Source organism: Salmo trutta, chromosome 18 (genome assembly GCF_901001165.1).
Source record: "Salmo trutta chromosome 18, fSalTru1.1, whole genome shotgun sequence".
NCBI classification, from domain to species: Eukaryota; Metazoa; Chordata; class Actinopteri; order Salmoniformes; family Salmonidae; genus Salmo; species Salmo trutta.
In genome coordinates, this window is record NC_042974.1 from 45073257 (window position 1) to 45088222 (window position 14966).

At 42.9% G+C, this 14966-nt stretch overlaps 1 protein-coding gene across 2 annotated transcripts in view; it reads left to right on the forward strand.

Moving 5' to 3' along the window:
• lrmda (leucine rich melanocyte differentiation associated) overlaps nucleotides 1-13279 on the forward strand; it is a 408401-nt gene extending 395122 nt beyond the window's left edge. For both annotated transcript variants that reach the window (XM_029698721.1, XM_029698720.1), the window contains exon 7: nucleotides 13116-13279. In XM_029698721.1, the coding sequence (XP_029554581.1) occupies nucleotides 13116-13195 (80 nt within the window). In that variant the 3' untranslated portion in view covers nucleotides 13196-13279. The remainder of the gene's footprint in view (nucleotides 1-13115) is intronic.
• Nucleotides 13280-14966: the final 1687 nt, after the last annotated feature.

Below are 14966 nucleotides of genomic sequence, written 5' to 3' on the forward strand. Positions count from 1 at the left end.
CTTTAACACGAAATTAACAACAAATAGCCCATATACAGTACTTGCCCGTTACTTTTGGCGATATTGCCATTTTGTTTTATTTCCAGCATGGCCTTCTAGCGCGTACTACCCTCTCCTCTTAGAAGAGTTTATGTGGTAATTATTGACCTGACAATGAGCTTCATTACCCACTCTCTTTCATGCTGTTTTGCCTGATAATTGTTATTTAATGTGTTCAGATACATTAATTCGTCCAATCATCCCCTCCTCCAATGTCAAAGCGATGAGAGTAAAGTCATCACTCTCTGGTGATTAATATACGGCTCTTTTGTTATTGAATCCTGTTCTAGTGATTAAACTGGAAGTGAGTGACTCGCCGACCGACCGACCGTTCTTATTAACGGGTCGATTAGCAAAAGCAGCCAAATTGCTAATTGCAGTTTTCAAATGTTGTTGGTTACAGAGGTTTGATCTACTTTATCTGTTTATTTTTTGTATTTTAATTAGAAATGTGGGGGGTGATGAATAATTCTATCAATCAGTGTCAAACACACCACCACCCTAACCGTGTTGCATCTGGTGATAAGTAGTCATGTTACCATGAGAACATTAGTGCCTATGACTAGGACTCTCCTCACAGTTTTCATGTGCTTTCAAGAATAGAGATAACCTTACCTTTTCAATAACTATTACGGTAATAGCCAGAGGTGCCATTCCCATGAGAAATTCCATCATTTGGTGTTTTGTTGATGGTGTTTTAAAACGCTGTCTCTGGAGCCGCTCCAGAATCTCCCAGAAATGTTCCATTGGTTGAGATCTGGTGACTGAGACAGCCATGGCATATGGCTTTCATCGTGTTCATGCTCATCAAACCATTCAGTGTCCACTCGTGCCCTGTGGATGGGGGCATTGTTCTCCTATGGGAGCATAGCCATGTTGGCCATAATATTGGCCTGCCCAGCATTTTTGTACATAACCCTAAGCATGATGGGGTGTTACTTGTTTAATTAACTCAGGAACATATGTGGAAGAACCTGCTTTCAATATACTTTGTATCCACCCTTTGCCTTGATGACAGCTTTGCACACTCTTGGCATTCTCTCAACCACCTTCATGAGGTAGTCAGCTGGAATGCATTTCAATTAACAGGTGTGCCTTGTTAAATGTTAATTTGTGGAATTTCTTTCCTTCTTAATGCGTTTGAGCCAATCAGTTGTGTTGTGACAAGGTAGGGTTGGTGTAAAGAAGATAGCCCTATTTGGTAAAAGACAAAGTCCAGCTCAAATAAGCAAAGAGAAACGACAGTCCATCATTACTTTAAGACATGAAGGTCAGTCAATCTGGAAAATTTCAGTGCAGTCGCAAAAAACATCAAGCGCTATGAAGAAACTGGGTCTCATGAGGACTGCCACAGGAAAGAAAGACCCAGGGTTACCTCTGCTGCAGAGGAGAAGTTCATTAGAGTTACCAGCCTCAGAAATTGCAGCCCAAATAAATGCTTCACAGAGTAACAGACACATCTCAACATCAACTGTTCAGAAAAGACTCAGTGAATCAGGCCTTCATGGTCGAACTGCTGCAAAGAAACCACTAATAAAGGACATCAATAAGGAGAAGAGACTTGCTTGGGCCAAGAAACACGAGCAATGGACATTAGACCGGTGGAAATCTGTCCTTTGGTCTGATGAGTCCAAATCTGAGCTTTTTAGTTCCAACCGCCGTGTCTTTGTGAGACGCAGAGTAAGTGAACGGATGATCTCTGCATGTGTGGTTCCCACCGTGAAGCAAGGAGAAGGAGGTGTGATGGTGTGGCGGTGCTTTGCCGGTGACACTGTCTGTGATTTATTTTGAGTTCAACGCACACTTAACCAGCATGGCTACCACAGCATTCTGCATCTGGTTTGCGCTTAGTGGGACTATCATTTGTTTTTCAACAGGACAATGACCCCAACACACCTCCAGGCTGTGCAAGGGCTATTTGACCAAGAAGGAGAGTGCCTCCACAATCACCCGACCTCAACCCAATTGAGATAGTTTGGGATGAGTTGGACAGCAGAGTGAAGGAAATGTGGGAACTCCTTCAAGACTTTTGGAAAAGCATTTCAGGTGACTACCTCGTGAAGCTGGTTGAGAGAATGGCAAGAGTGTGCAAAGCTTTCATCAAGACAAAGGGTGGTTACTTTGAAGAATCAAATTTTGATTTGTTTAACACTTTTATGGTTACTATATGATTCCATATGTGTTATTTCATAGTTTGAATGTCTTCACTATTATTCTACAATGTAGAAAATAGTAAAAATTAGGAAAAGCCCTTGAATGAGTAGGTGGGTCCAAACTTTTGACTGGTACTGTAGTTGTTTGAAAAATACAAAATTCTTCAACTTACGGACGGGGGAATAGCCCCCCCTCTGGACCACCCCCCAGTCATCCTCACGTACTTTGTGCCACCTCAGAATTTTGGGGTGAATGACACCCCTGGTAATAACTACTTTTGATAGTGATAATCGAGTATTTTCAATATCAACAGTACATCTTAATACTTGTATCTACATAGGCTTACCTTTTCAATAACTCACTGTAACACCCACTTCTGATAATCGCGCTGTTACGATATGAATATTTTCAATATCCACATGTAAAATACTTGTTGTGTGCCTATAGTGATGTTTTACGTCCCCTGCTGTAGCCTACTGTATGCTGTAGACCCAGAGGATGGAGTACTTTAGTTCCAAGGGGATTACGTCTTTGTAAACTGCATGAGTCCCCCCGCGCCTCAAACGACTCCTCTCTTATCTACAGCCTCCAGAGCTACTGTGCGTCGTGTACTCTCCCTCTCTCTCTGCTCTATTTACAATAAATGTCATTGGAATTAATTTCACTGTTTTATTTTTGTCATTAGGCCCCCCCCCCCCCCGTTGTCCCGACTGTAATCTTTTCTCCAGTCAAAATGTATGACCGCCGGAATTCAATTTCCTCCTCGTCCTTATAAGTTGGGGAGTACAAAGAGTGATAGGCCTTTATCAGTGGCGTAGTCCTAATTCAGACATCAATGAAGAATGTCACTCTGAGTTTACAACGTTTGATTCTGGTCATTCAGTGAGGTGACAGTACTGCGGTCATAACTCCCCAAGGTTACTATAGCTAACCTTATTGGATAGATATACTGTATCTGAAAAACTATTTGTTTTAAGTGCACTATAATGTATCATAACTAGAGCTAGACCACATAATCATGAAAAACTCATCACAACTCATCATGATAACTAAGCCTCTACATTCATAATGGAAACAACTTTATTATTTTCATTTGGTCAGGGACTTGTGTTTCCTACTACACTACTGTGTCTGTGAGTCTAAGTACTGAAGTGGGTCTGTGAGTCCATTAAGTCTATGAGTAAATAGATGTGTGTTGTGTTTTGGCCCAGTAAGGAGATTCATGTGGTAACATCAACCAGCTATTGATCTGGCCTTTTGAGTCATGACCTGGCAACCATCTCCTGACAACCCATCCAGCCACAGCAACAGCAAATCCCTCAACACCTCTCCTTTCCACTGACCGCTGTTCTTTCTCGCTTTCTTTCCCTTTCCCTCCACTTTTTTCCATCTTGTTTTCGCCTCCTATGCACATTTTTATCTGAGTTGTGCACACGGCTCTTAAATCTGTCTCTGTCCCTCCTTTGTCTCCGTCTTGGACACCTTTTTACCCCAATAAATATAATTTGCAGTATGAATAAAAGTCCAAATCTGCCAATAAAGTCAAAACAAACGGACAGTGAATTACTTCTGTGTGTGACGACAGTTTCAAAAGAATTGGAATGAGAAATGAGGGAATTATATTATATTCTCATATGCCTGAGGACGATGATGTTTGAATAGTCTGACATGCTAACCACAGACGGAGAGTAGCCTTACAGTATATGTCAGACTAACGTTGGAGCAATGTTTGGAAAGGTTGATATTACAACGCTACTCAATGTCAATGGGGGAAGTACTGAGTTCTGCATATCGTCTTGTTCCAGCGTGATGGACAGCCCTGTCAATGGGAAGTCTTGTTAGCTAAGGAGGGGATGCAAATCTGAATCAATTTAGCAATTCATAGATAATCTGGATGTAGTTCAAGGATAGCATTTGGCTTGTGACAAAAAAAAGATCTGGCCTAATTGACAGTGACACAAAATATGTGTTATTAGAGTCAGGGTATTATGTCACAAATGATGTTTAACTATGCTAATACATAATCATAATAATACATATTTTATTTGTAATATTAGTATGCCTTGTGGTGTCTTGTAGGACTCGAGAATTTCCTCTCTGTCTGATTTGTATGCAGTGTATTCCCCCTTTCCCCCTCCCTCCCTCTCTCACTCCCTCTCTCACTCTCCTTCCCCCTCCCTCTCTTACTCCCTCTCTCCCTCTCCTTCCCCCTCCCTCTCTCACTCCCTCTCTCCCTCTCCTTACCCCTACCTCTCTCTCTCACCCCCTCTCTCCTTCTCGTTCCCCCTACCTCCCTTTCTCACTCCCTCTCTCCCTCTCCCTCTCCTTCCCTCCTCCTCCCTCTCTCCCTCCCTGCTCCCCAGCCTCTGCCTCTGCCTGGCTGAAAAATGGGGTGCATTTCCCTGATAGGCCGTGTGGATGTGGGGAGTGTAAATGGCTAATGAATTACAGATGAACATTGATGCAAATTAATCTTCCTGATGTACCTCCCTGGGTTATATGGCAGCCATTTAAAAGTTTAATCAATAGACCAAAGTTGAGAACATGCAGCCGCTGCAGTAAACAGGGAGAAGGAGGAGGGGGAATGGGGAGGCCTGATTCCAGGGCATGCATCATAATGACAGGTATTTATGTTTAATGGACTAAATATTTTTTTATTGGAAAAGGACAAATTTAAGTGTGTAAGTTATTCTCTGGGCTTTCCCTCTGAGGCCTGCTGAGAGTTGGATGCCACCTTCTTTGTTAAGATGCACTGGGCTAATAGGCAGAGTTGAACACAGAATTACATAAGTTAGTTATATTCTTTATTACTCTTTCGTCATGATGATCTACTGTAGGTCTTGTATATTGGTAGGTAAAATATATATTTATGAGAATGGTTTCAAGGTTTATTCCATTTCACCTGGCAACTCTAAGGACTATACAGTATAATACTCCCTATTCATAATGGTCTATTCAAAGTCAGCCGCTCATCTCCTTGTCCCTAACAACAACATCAACAGATGGCTTTGATCATAAGTAGATCTGTAGTCTTACCCGGGCTATGCCTGAGATTCCAACACGTGTGTTTGTCAGGAGCAGTCAGTAGTTTGTGGTTTGCTTAGGGCTCAAACCTGACAACACACTAGACTAGCACATGGGATCTGACCTGTTGATCTGCGGCCCAATTCTCACGCACGCACACACACACACGCACGCACGCACGCACACACACACACACACACACACACACAAACACACAGAGTTCCTTCTCTCGTTTGATTTAATAACTGACATAATCCAGGGTCTACGTTTAATAAGTTCCAGCCTATCTCTCTCTCTCTCCAGCTGTTTTGTGGATATGTATTCTCTGTAGAGAGTGAGGGATACTTATTAGCTAAGCTTTTCGCTTCAGAAATACCTCCGTCGGCAGAGGTCCAGACACAGTATTGCTTTACAGGTAGTAAAGTACACCAAGTAATCACCTAGTAAATATGACTTTTACTCTTCTCTTCCTTTTTACCCCTTTTCTCTTTTTCCCTTTTCATAGCGGCTACTTTTTAATGTTCTTCCTTTTAAAATGGTTTTTCATGCTTGCATACCTAGCAACTGTTGTCATAATGGATATACAGATAATCAGAGATCTACTGTACCACCAACACACACCGATCATATTTACATCACATATCCTCATCATTATAATTTATTTATGTGCCACAATGTGGCTAGCTGTCCATTTGGGGCCGTATGTATCAAGTGGCTCAGAGTAAGAGTACTGGTCTAGGATTAGATTACCCCTGTCCATATAATCATATTTATTGTGACCTGAATGGCAAAGCTAATCTTAAAATGAAGCACTCCTACTCTGAGATGCTTGATTCATACAACCTGTAATGTGTGTTTGTGAGGGGGGGAAACTAATTCTGATTGGCTGGTCCTGGCACCCCAGTGGCTGGGCCTTAGCCCTCCCAGGCCCACCCACAGCTAGTCATGTGAAATACATAGATTAGGGCCTAAGGAATTTATTTCAATCGACTGATTTCCTTCTATGAACTGTAATTCAGTAAAATCTTTTAAATTGTAGCATGTTACGTTTGTATTGTTTTTCAGTATACAGTGCATTCGGAAAGTATTCAGACCCCTTGACTTTTTCCACGTTTTGTTACGTTACAGCCTTATTCTAAAATTGATTAAATAAATACAAATCTCATCAATCTACACATAATACCCCATAATGACAAAGCGAAAAAAGGTTTTTAGGAAAGTTTGCAAATGTATACAAAAAAAAAACAGAATTAACTTATTTACATAAGTATCAAACTCTTTACTATGAGACTCGTAATTGAGCTCAGGTGCATCCTGTTTCCATTGATCATCCTTGAGATGTTTCTACAACTTGATTGGAGTCCACTTGTGGTAAATTCAATTGATTGAACATGATTTGGAAAGGCACACATTTGTCTATATAAGGTCTGACACTGCATGTCAGAGCAAAAACCAAGCCATGAGGTCGAAAGAATTGTCTGTGGAGTTCCAAGACAGGATTGTGTCGAGGCACAGATCTGGGAAGGCTACCAAAACATTTCTGCAGCATTGAAGGTCCCCAAGAACACAGAGGCCTCCATCATTCTTAAATGGAAGAAGTTTGGAACCACCAAGACTCTTCCTAGAGCTGGCCTCCCGGCCAAACTGAGCAATCGGGGGAGAAGGGCTTTGGTCAGGGAGGTGACCAACAACCCGATGGTGACTCTGGCAGAGCTCCAGAGTCCCTCTGTGGAGATGGGAGAACCCTCCAGAAGGACAACCATCTCTGCAGCACTCCACCAATCAGACCTTTATGGTAGAGTGGCCCCACTCCTCAATAAGAGGCACATGACAGCCCACTTGGAGTTTTCCAAAAGGCACCTAAAGACTCTCAGACCATGAGAAACAAGATTCTCTGGTCTGATGAAACCAAGATTGAACCCTTTGGCCTAAATGACAAGCGTTACATCAGGAGGAAACCAGGCACCGCTCATCACCTGGCCAATACCATCCCTACGGTGAAGCATGGTGGAGGCAGCATCATGCTGTGGGGATATTTTTCAGCGGCAGGGACTGGGAGACTAGTCAGGATCGAGGCTAAGATGAACGAAGCAAAGTGCAGAGAGATCCTTGATGAAAACCTGCTCCAGAGCTCAGGACCTCAGACTTGGACGAATTTTCACCTTCCAACAGGACAACGACCCTAAGCACACAGCCTAGACAAAGCAGGAGTGGCTTTGATCGAACATCGATCATCTCTGGAGAGACCTGAAAATAGCTATGCAGCAACGCTCCCCATCCAACCTGACTGAGCTTGAGTGGATCTGCAGAGAAAAATGGGAGAAACTCCCCAAATACAGGTGCCAAGCTTGTAGCATCATACCCAAGAAGACTCGAGACTGTAATCACTGTCAAAGGTGCTTCAACAAAGTACTGAGTCTGAATGCTTATGTAAATGTGATATTATTATATATACTTTTTTAATACATTTGCAAACATTTCTAAAAACCTGTTTTTGTTTGTCATTATGGGCTATTGTGTGTACATTGATAAGGAAAAACCACAATTTCATCCATTTTAGAATAAGGCTGTAATGTAACAAAATGTGGAAAAAGTGAAAGGGTCTGAATACTTTCCAAAGGCACTGGATATCCACATATAGTCTGCCAAAGTAGTGACTCAATCACATGATGTTGTGCTGGCCTGATAAATGGACAGCGGGAGATGGATTGTGTCCACTATAATAGGCCAGGCTCATACGAGGCCGTGCCCAAGCCCCATAACTCATTCTCTCACACAGCCTTATGGATGCCTGCCTCCAGACCCTTTGTCTTCTCCCTTCCATATTATTTCAGCCCTTTGAGATAATACGGAAAGTTTAATTGCATTGTTAATTGATTTTTTTCTCCACAGCATTATTACCCCTGATGGATTGTGGCACTGATGAAAACGTTGGTTGGTTGGCCGGAGGGATAGCGTGAGAGAGAAAGGGGAAGGGAGAGAAAGAGAGGAGATGGGAGTAGAGGAGAGAAAAAGAGGAGGGCGGGAGAGGAGAAGAGGAGAGGTAGAGAGAAAAATAGAGGGGATAGAGAGGAGAGATGCGCCTGGTGGAGAATAGATAACCTTGATGTTAAGAGCTACATCCTTCGGATATGTCTTTCCTTGACATATTGATGGCCCTTGAAGAGAGAGGAGCTGATTGTATGCAGGGAGCAATCATTAAACCCACTCCAGCTCTCTCCCTCCCTTCCTCTCCCTTTGTCTGTCTCTCTCTCTCTCTCTCTGTCTCTCTCTCTCTCTGTCTCTCTCTCTCTCTCTGTCTCTCTCTCTCTCTCTGTCTCTCTCTCTCTCTCTCTCTCTCTCTCTCTCTCTCTGTTGATTCATTTGTTGATTTACGTAGAGGTCTTTGTTAAGCAGTAGGTCTCACTAGCTTATGGCTGTAGTGATTCTTCAATCCCTTTAACTGACTTCCTAAACCTCTCCTTCCTATGTGCAGTTGTAACTTAATTTCAAGGTTTCTTATCTGTTGTGTGTCATAGGGATTTCTGTGTATGCAGTTGTTGGTTGTGTATTACTTGAGCGATACAATATACTTTACTCCCCTTTAAAGAAGGATATATTGTACTCCCCTTTAAAGATATAGATACTGTAGTCCCCTTTTAAAAATAATATAGATACTGTACTTCCCTTTAAGAACAGTAGAGATACTATACTTCCCTTTAAGAAGAGTAGAGATACTGTACTACCCTTATAAAAGAGCAACAAGGTGCAGGGTGTGCGTGACATTCTGTGCAGAACAAAGGCCTGAGTGTTCGTCTGCCAGAGGATCCATGATGGAAACATTAGCTTCCCACGTCACTGATCTAATCTGTCACTTTAATGGGTGTTCACTGTTCTCAGGGATCTCTCTCTCTCTCTCTCTGTGCGTGTGGGCGTGCATGTGCATGCATGTGTGCCTATCTGTGTCAGTCAGTCATGGGACACAGATATTATATCCATGACACCAGTATCAGCTCATCAAACTGTTCCCACTGGCCTGAGGAGGCCTCATAAGGAATTATGTAAGTCTTTGACTTCTTCCCCCTCTACCTTCTTTCTCTCTCTCTCCATCCTCCAATAATATGTTGGATTCTAGCTGTTGGGGGACTGATGGAGTTAGGGGTGTGTAGAGTAGCCTGCTCTTTATCACACTTCACAGCCTGCCAGGTTATACTGAACACATGTGCAGGCACACACACACACACACACACACATATACACACACACACCCTGCAGCCAGTCGTTGGCCAGGAAAGCAGACTCCATCTCTTTGTTTTCTCATCACTCTCTATCTATCTGTCTATCTTCTCTGCTCTCCCCCCCTGTCTGGCTTCCTCTGGCATGCCCAGATGTCTCTGTTTAAAGCACTGTGGGAGAATCAGAGCTCACAGCCCTCTGATTGGTGCTAGGGAAACTTGGATCAGGGTTTTTGTGCAGTCATCAATTTGTGTACTGTTGACCCACAATTTGTTTGTAACTAATTTATTTGATCCAGCCCTATTCTAAAGAAATACTTTTCTTGTATTTCTTTGTATTTCTTCGTGAACTGTCAGTTGTCACTCTCTACATCTCAGTAGGTAACCTGTGAATGGCCCTAGCCTCCTTGCTATATCTCTCAAGGGGTCTATGTAAGGTATGTGAAGGGCCCTAACTCCAGACCTTGGGCTGTGTAGGTAACATCTAAAGCTCTGTGTCCTTCAGTAGGAAGCTGTGAAGGGCCCATCCCTCCTCTGATCACAGTGCTATAAGACCATGTGAGTTGTGGTGTGGAGCCCAGTCTCCCACCGTGGCACCTGTATCCCCAGGCAAACTGTCTGGACCGAGCAGGGAGCAGGCAGGCAGGCAGGCATGGGGATTTTATCGGAGGTGACAGCTCCTCACACTTGAGTGTTTGGATCACCTCAAGTAGCTGGGCTATGAGGGGAATGAGAGCCGCTCCACTACAAAGTCCAGATTTAGATTGACTGAGCTTGTCCCCGGGCCTGTGTTCTGCACGGCTCCCCAACCTGACACAACACACACATTCACTACTGCTGGGATGAAGACTGCTGCACTGTCTGTCTGCCTGCTGCACTGAACTGACATCAGGGGTTGTGTGTGTATGTGTGTGTGTTTCCGTGCGTGTGTGCCCGTGTCCATTCAAGTTTGTGTGTGTGTGTGTGTGTGTGTGTGTGTGTGTGTGTGTGTGTGTGTGTGTGTGTGTGTGTGTGTGTGTGTGTGTGTGTGTGTGTGTGTGTGTGTGTGTGTGTGTGTGTGTGTGTGTGTGTGTGTGTGTGTGTGTGTGTGTGTGTGTGTGGGGGGGGGGCTACTTTGAAGACAGAGTTAGAGAGCGGTGGTGTGTCAGGTTTGGTTAGAATGGAGGTTGGCGTTGGAATATGCTTGGCACTAATATGGCACCAGTATCTCTGTCCCCATCTCTGCTTTCTGTCACTATGTGCCATTCTGGTCCCTGTCTCTCTTCTGCCCTGACAATGTCTCCTCCGATTAAGTGATTGGCTATATCGCTCTGAGCAGCCCTCAACTGTTTCTGACATCCTTACCCTCTCCTTTCTTCTGCTCTCATTTCCTCTCCTCTCATTTCCTCTGCACTCCCCCCTTCTCCTCTCCTTTCCTCCCCTTCCCTCAGAATAGAATACAACTTTATTGTCCATCTGTTACAACCTCCTCTACTAATGCTCTTGATGTTTATTTAAGAAGTGTGTTGATATCAGAGGATGTATCGGTCCTTCTGTCAGAGGGTCGTTGACGGCGCTATGCCACTTGTCCTTGCCGAGCGGTGACACCTAGCTAGCTGTAGCTGCATCTCGGCCGCATTCGTCAAGTAGTGCTCTGCTGAGCGCTGTGACATCATAGCTAGGAAAGGGTATGGACAGAGTCGACCATTTTGTTTTACAGTGTAACCCTTGGAGGAATAGCAGAGGGTAAATGAATTCCTTTGTTGTAGTTATTTTGTTTTTTACAAAGCTACTAACTCGTACCATATTGAATTTCACCTTGTCTTTAGATTAACAGATATATGATAAATAAGATAATAAATGTGTGGATTTTCATTGTAGCTTTTTTGTTGATGCAGACATTGATTGGATCAATGAGCCATACAGTAGGTCAGAGTTCAGCTTTGTTGTTTAGGGCAAGTACAAACATCAAACATCTCCCATACGTACTATGTTTCTCTACACATCTTTGGTATAACATTAAGTATTTAAAGATTATGTCAAGGCCATGGGTCATTTTACTATATGTTAATATTGATTGTGATACAGAGCAAATGAATGATACATATGATCAGTAGTCATATGAAAATGCAACACACACACACACACACACACACACACACACACACACACACACACACACACACACACACACACACACACACACACACACACACACACACGTGTATGTGTGTATGGGTGGAGTGGAGGCAGGGCTAGGGTTGTGTGCTTGTTACTGTCTAGACATCGCCCTGAGGCCAAATGCTGTTTCCCCCGCTGTTCCTCAACTTGAGAAGGATACTCATCCTCCACACACACACGCACACATACGCGCGCACACACACATGCACACACACACACATCACAGATGGGATAAGACAGATAGTGACAGATAATAAACTATTATAATAATCATATCTATATTATAGTTGTGTATACTGTTGTTTCAATAGCTAAATGAAGATGTATATCAAATATTTGAGATTATATAAAATAAACAGCATTGTGGAATAGACAGAGAAATCAATTTGCAGACACTCAAGTTCATTTTTCAACCACCATGGTTCATACAGAATAACGAGGACAATACAGTGTGATAACAAATCTAATCGAGGCAGAATTATTTTTTTTTTTTCACCTTTATTTAACCAGGTAGGCCAGTTGAAAACAAGTTCTCATTTACAACTGCGACCTGGCCAAGATAAAGCAAAGCAGTGCGACACAAACAACACAGAGTTACACATGGGATACACAAACGTACAGTCAAAAACACAAAAATCTATATACAGTGTGTGCAAATGTAGTAAGATTAGGTAGGTAAGGCAATAAATATGCCATAGTGGCGAAATAATTACAATTTAGTGCAGAAGATGATGTGCAAGTAGAGATACTGGGGTGCAAAAGAGCAGAAAGAAAAAAAATAACAGTATGGGGATGAGGTAGTTGGGTGGGCTATTTACAGATGGGCTGTGTACAGATGCAATGATCGGTAAGCTGCTCTGACAGCTGATGCTTAAAGTTAGTGAGGGAGATATAAGTCTCCAGCTTCAGTGATTCTTGCAATTCGTTCCAGTCATTGGCAACAGAGAACTGGAAGGAAAGGCGGCCAAACGAGGAGTTGGCTTTGGGGATGACCAGTGAAATATACCTGCTGGAGCTCGTGCTACGGGTGGGTGTTGCTTTGGTGACCAGTGAGCTGAGATAAGGCGGGGCTTTACCTAGCAAACTTATAAATGACCTGGAGCCAGTGGGTTTGGCGCCGAATATGAAGCGAGGGCCAGCCAACGAGAGCATACAGGTCGCAGTGGTGGGTAGTATATGGGACTCAGGTGACAAAACGGATGGCTCTGTGATAGACTACATCCAATTTGCTGAGTAGAGTTTTGGAGGCTATTTTGTAAATGACATCGCTGAAGTCGCGGATCGGTAGGATAGTCAGTTTTACGAGGGTATATTTATCAGCATAAGCAAAGGAGGCTTTGTTGCGAAATAGGAAGCCAATTCTAGATTTAATTTTGGATTGGAGATGCTTAATGTGAGTCTGGAAAGAATAGTGATGCTAGACGGGCGGGGTGTATAGAATGGCTATAAACATCAGGTTTAATCCATCCACAGGTAAATCTGAATTGGACCAGCATTTTAATATTCTTCTTCTTCCACTTTCAGGTGTGTTCGCCAAGTGCCGTTACGTCTACTATGGAAAGCATTCAGAAGGCAACCGATTCATCCACAATGACCAACTCTGATGGACCAACAGAGAGACGCAAACACATGCACACAAGCTTCATTATACAAGTCGTTAAATAAAAATTCAAACATCTTCATTAAAATGTCTCTTCCATAACCTATACTGTCACTCTCAGACCCCAGTCCTGGGGCCGTATCTATCAAGCTTCTCAGAGTAAGATTGCTGATCTAGAATCAGTTTTCAATCATGAATGAGATTATATGGACAGGGGGGACCTGATCCTAGGTCAGCATCCTAGTCTACGCTTTATGAATACGGGCCTTGTAGCGTAGTGGCCTGGTCTCCTCCTCCTCCGCTGAGCTGTGGCTGGCTCTCCTGTCAGCTCCACTCTCCTGCCCCAGAGTGAACATTGACACTCACGTTGACATAATTGCGTTCAAGCAGCAGTGCTCCACATACACACAACCATATACAAAAATGCATGCATGCACGCACACACACCCACAGAACTGTTCACGCAAGCGCACACACTCTCTCTCTTTCACACCCACCCACCCAAACACACACACCCCGTGGCCACGGTGATGGACAGCTCCAGCCAAGCGGCTGATTTGACAGCCACAGTAGCCATGATGGATCACCCGTCCCCTACCGCCACTCATCAGGGGTCAGAGGTCAAACCTGATGCCTCACTGGGCCTGTGTGAGTGTGCATGTGTGAGGGGGACAGGGGACTGGGGCGTAATGATGTATATTTCGAAATGTAAGTATACAGTAAATTTCACTTTTAGAGTGGCAGCTAGGAGAAAGAAAGAGAGATACAACATAAAACTAATAAAGTTTTTAAAACCTTTACAATTCCCACCCCTATGTCCACCTACAGATAAATGATATAAGATAGGTAGATGTTTCCACCTGGCACATCTCCATCTTGTCTAAATTGGGGCTTGAGAATGTTAAGACAGGGGATTAGAAAGAGGGTGGGGGCAATGCCAGACAGGAGAGGAGGGGGGGGGGGGGTAAATGAAAGTATAGGAAAGTTAGGATAACTTTTCTCAAGGAGTCCACCCTTGTGGTTCTGAAGCTGTATTTGAATGGATACAGGGCTTGCCTGCAAGAGTAACAACACTTCACAACTTTTCACTTACCAAATGTGTTTAGAGTTATGCTGTTGGCAGATATATTTTACTATGGTCTGTTTTTAATGGAAATTAATCAGTTTAGTATTCAATTATTGCATGATAATGTATAATTTGAAGAGATGTTATATTTTCAAGTGCACAGTGGAAAGACAATCCAACATTCCAATATAAGCTTAAATAAAGAACACATTAGAGACCAAAGAAACATTCAACCTCAAACACTGTCAAATAGTTTCACTAAATTAGATTAGCAAAATTCTGGTAACAAAATGTCCAGGTTATCCAGAAATCCTAGTTGGAGGATTCCTGCTTATTCCCGTTGATCTTCCTACCGGGATTTATTCAAATCCAGAGATTTTGGGGATGGTTACCAGAATTTTGCAACTCTGAATGTTCTATTGAAACTGAGATTAATCATTTCATTTTAATATCATATTAGTATGGAATTAAATTGTTAGTTCATTGTGATTTATGAATATTACCTCAATGGGGTTATGAAGGATTCAGAAGGCATGCTTTTAACATATTATAGTATCATTATAGTATCATAGTTAGGAAGTATATTCCCAGACCTTTAAAATGCATGATACTTTTTCCTGAATATAAACTTCTAACATTTGTGAATCATACTGACCCAAAATATTAACGCAACAATTTTAACGATTTTACTGAGTTACAGTTCATATAA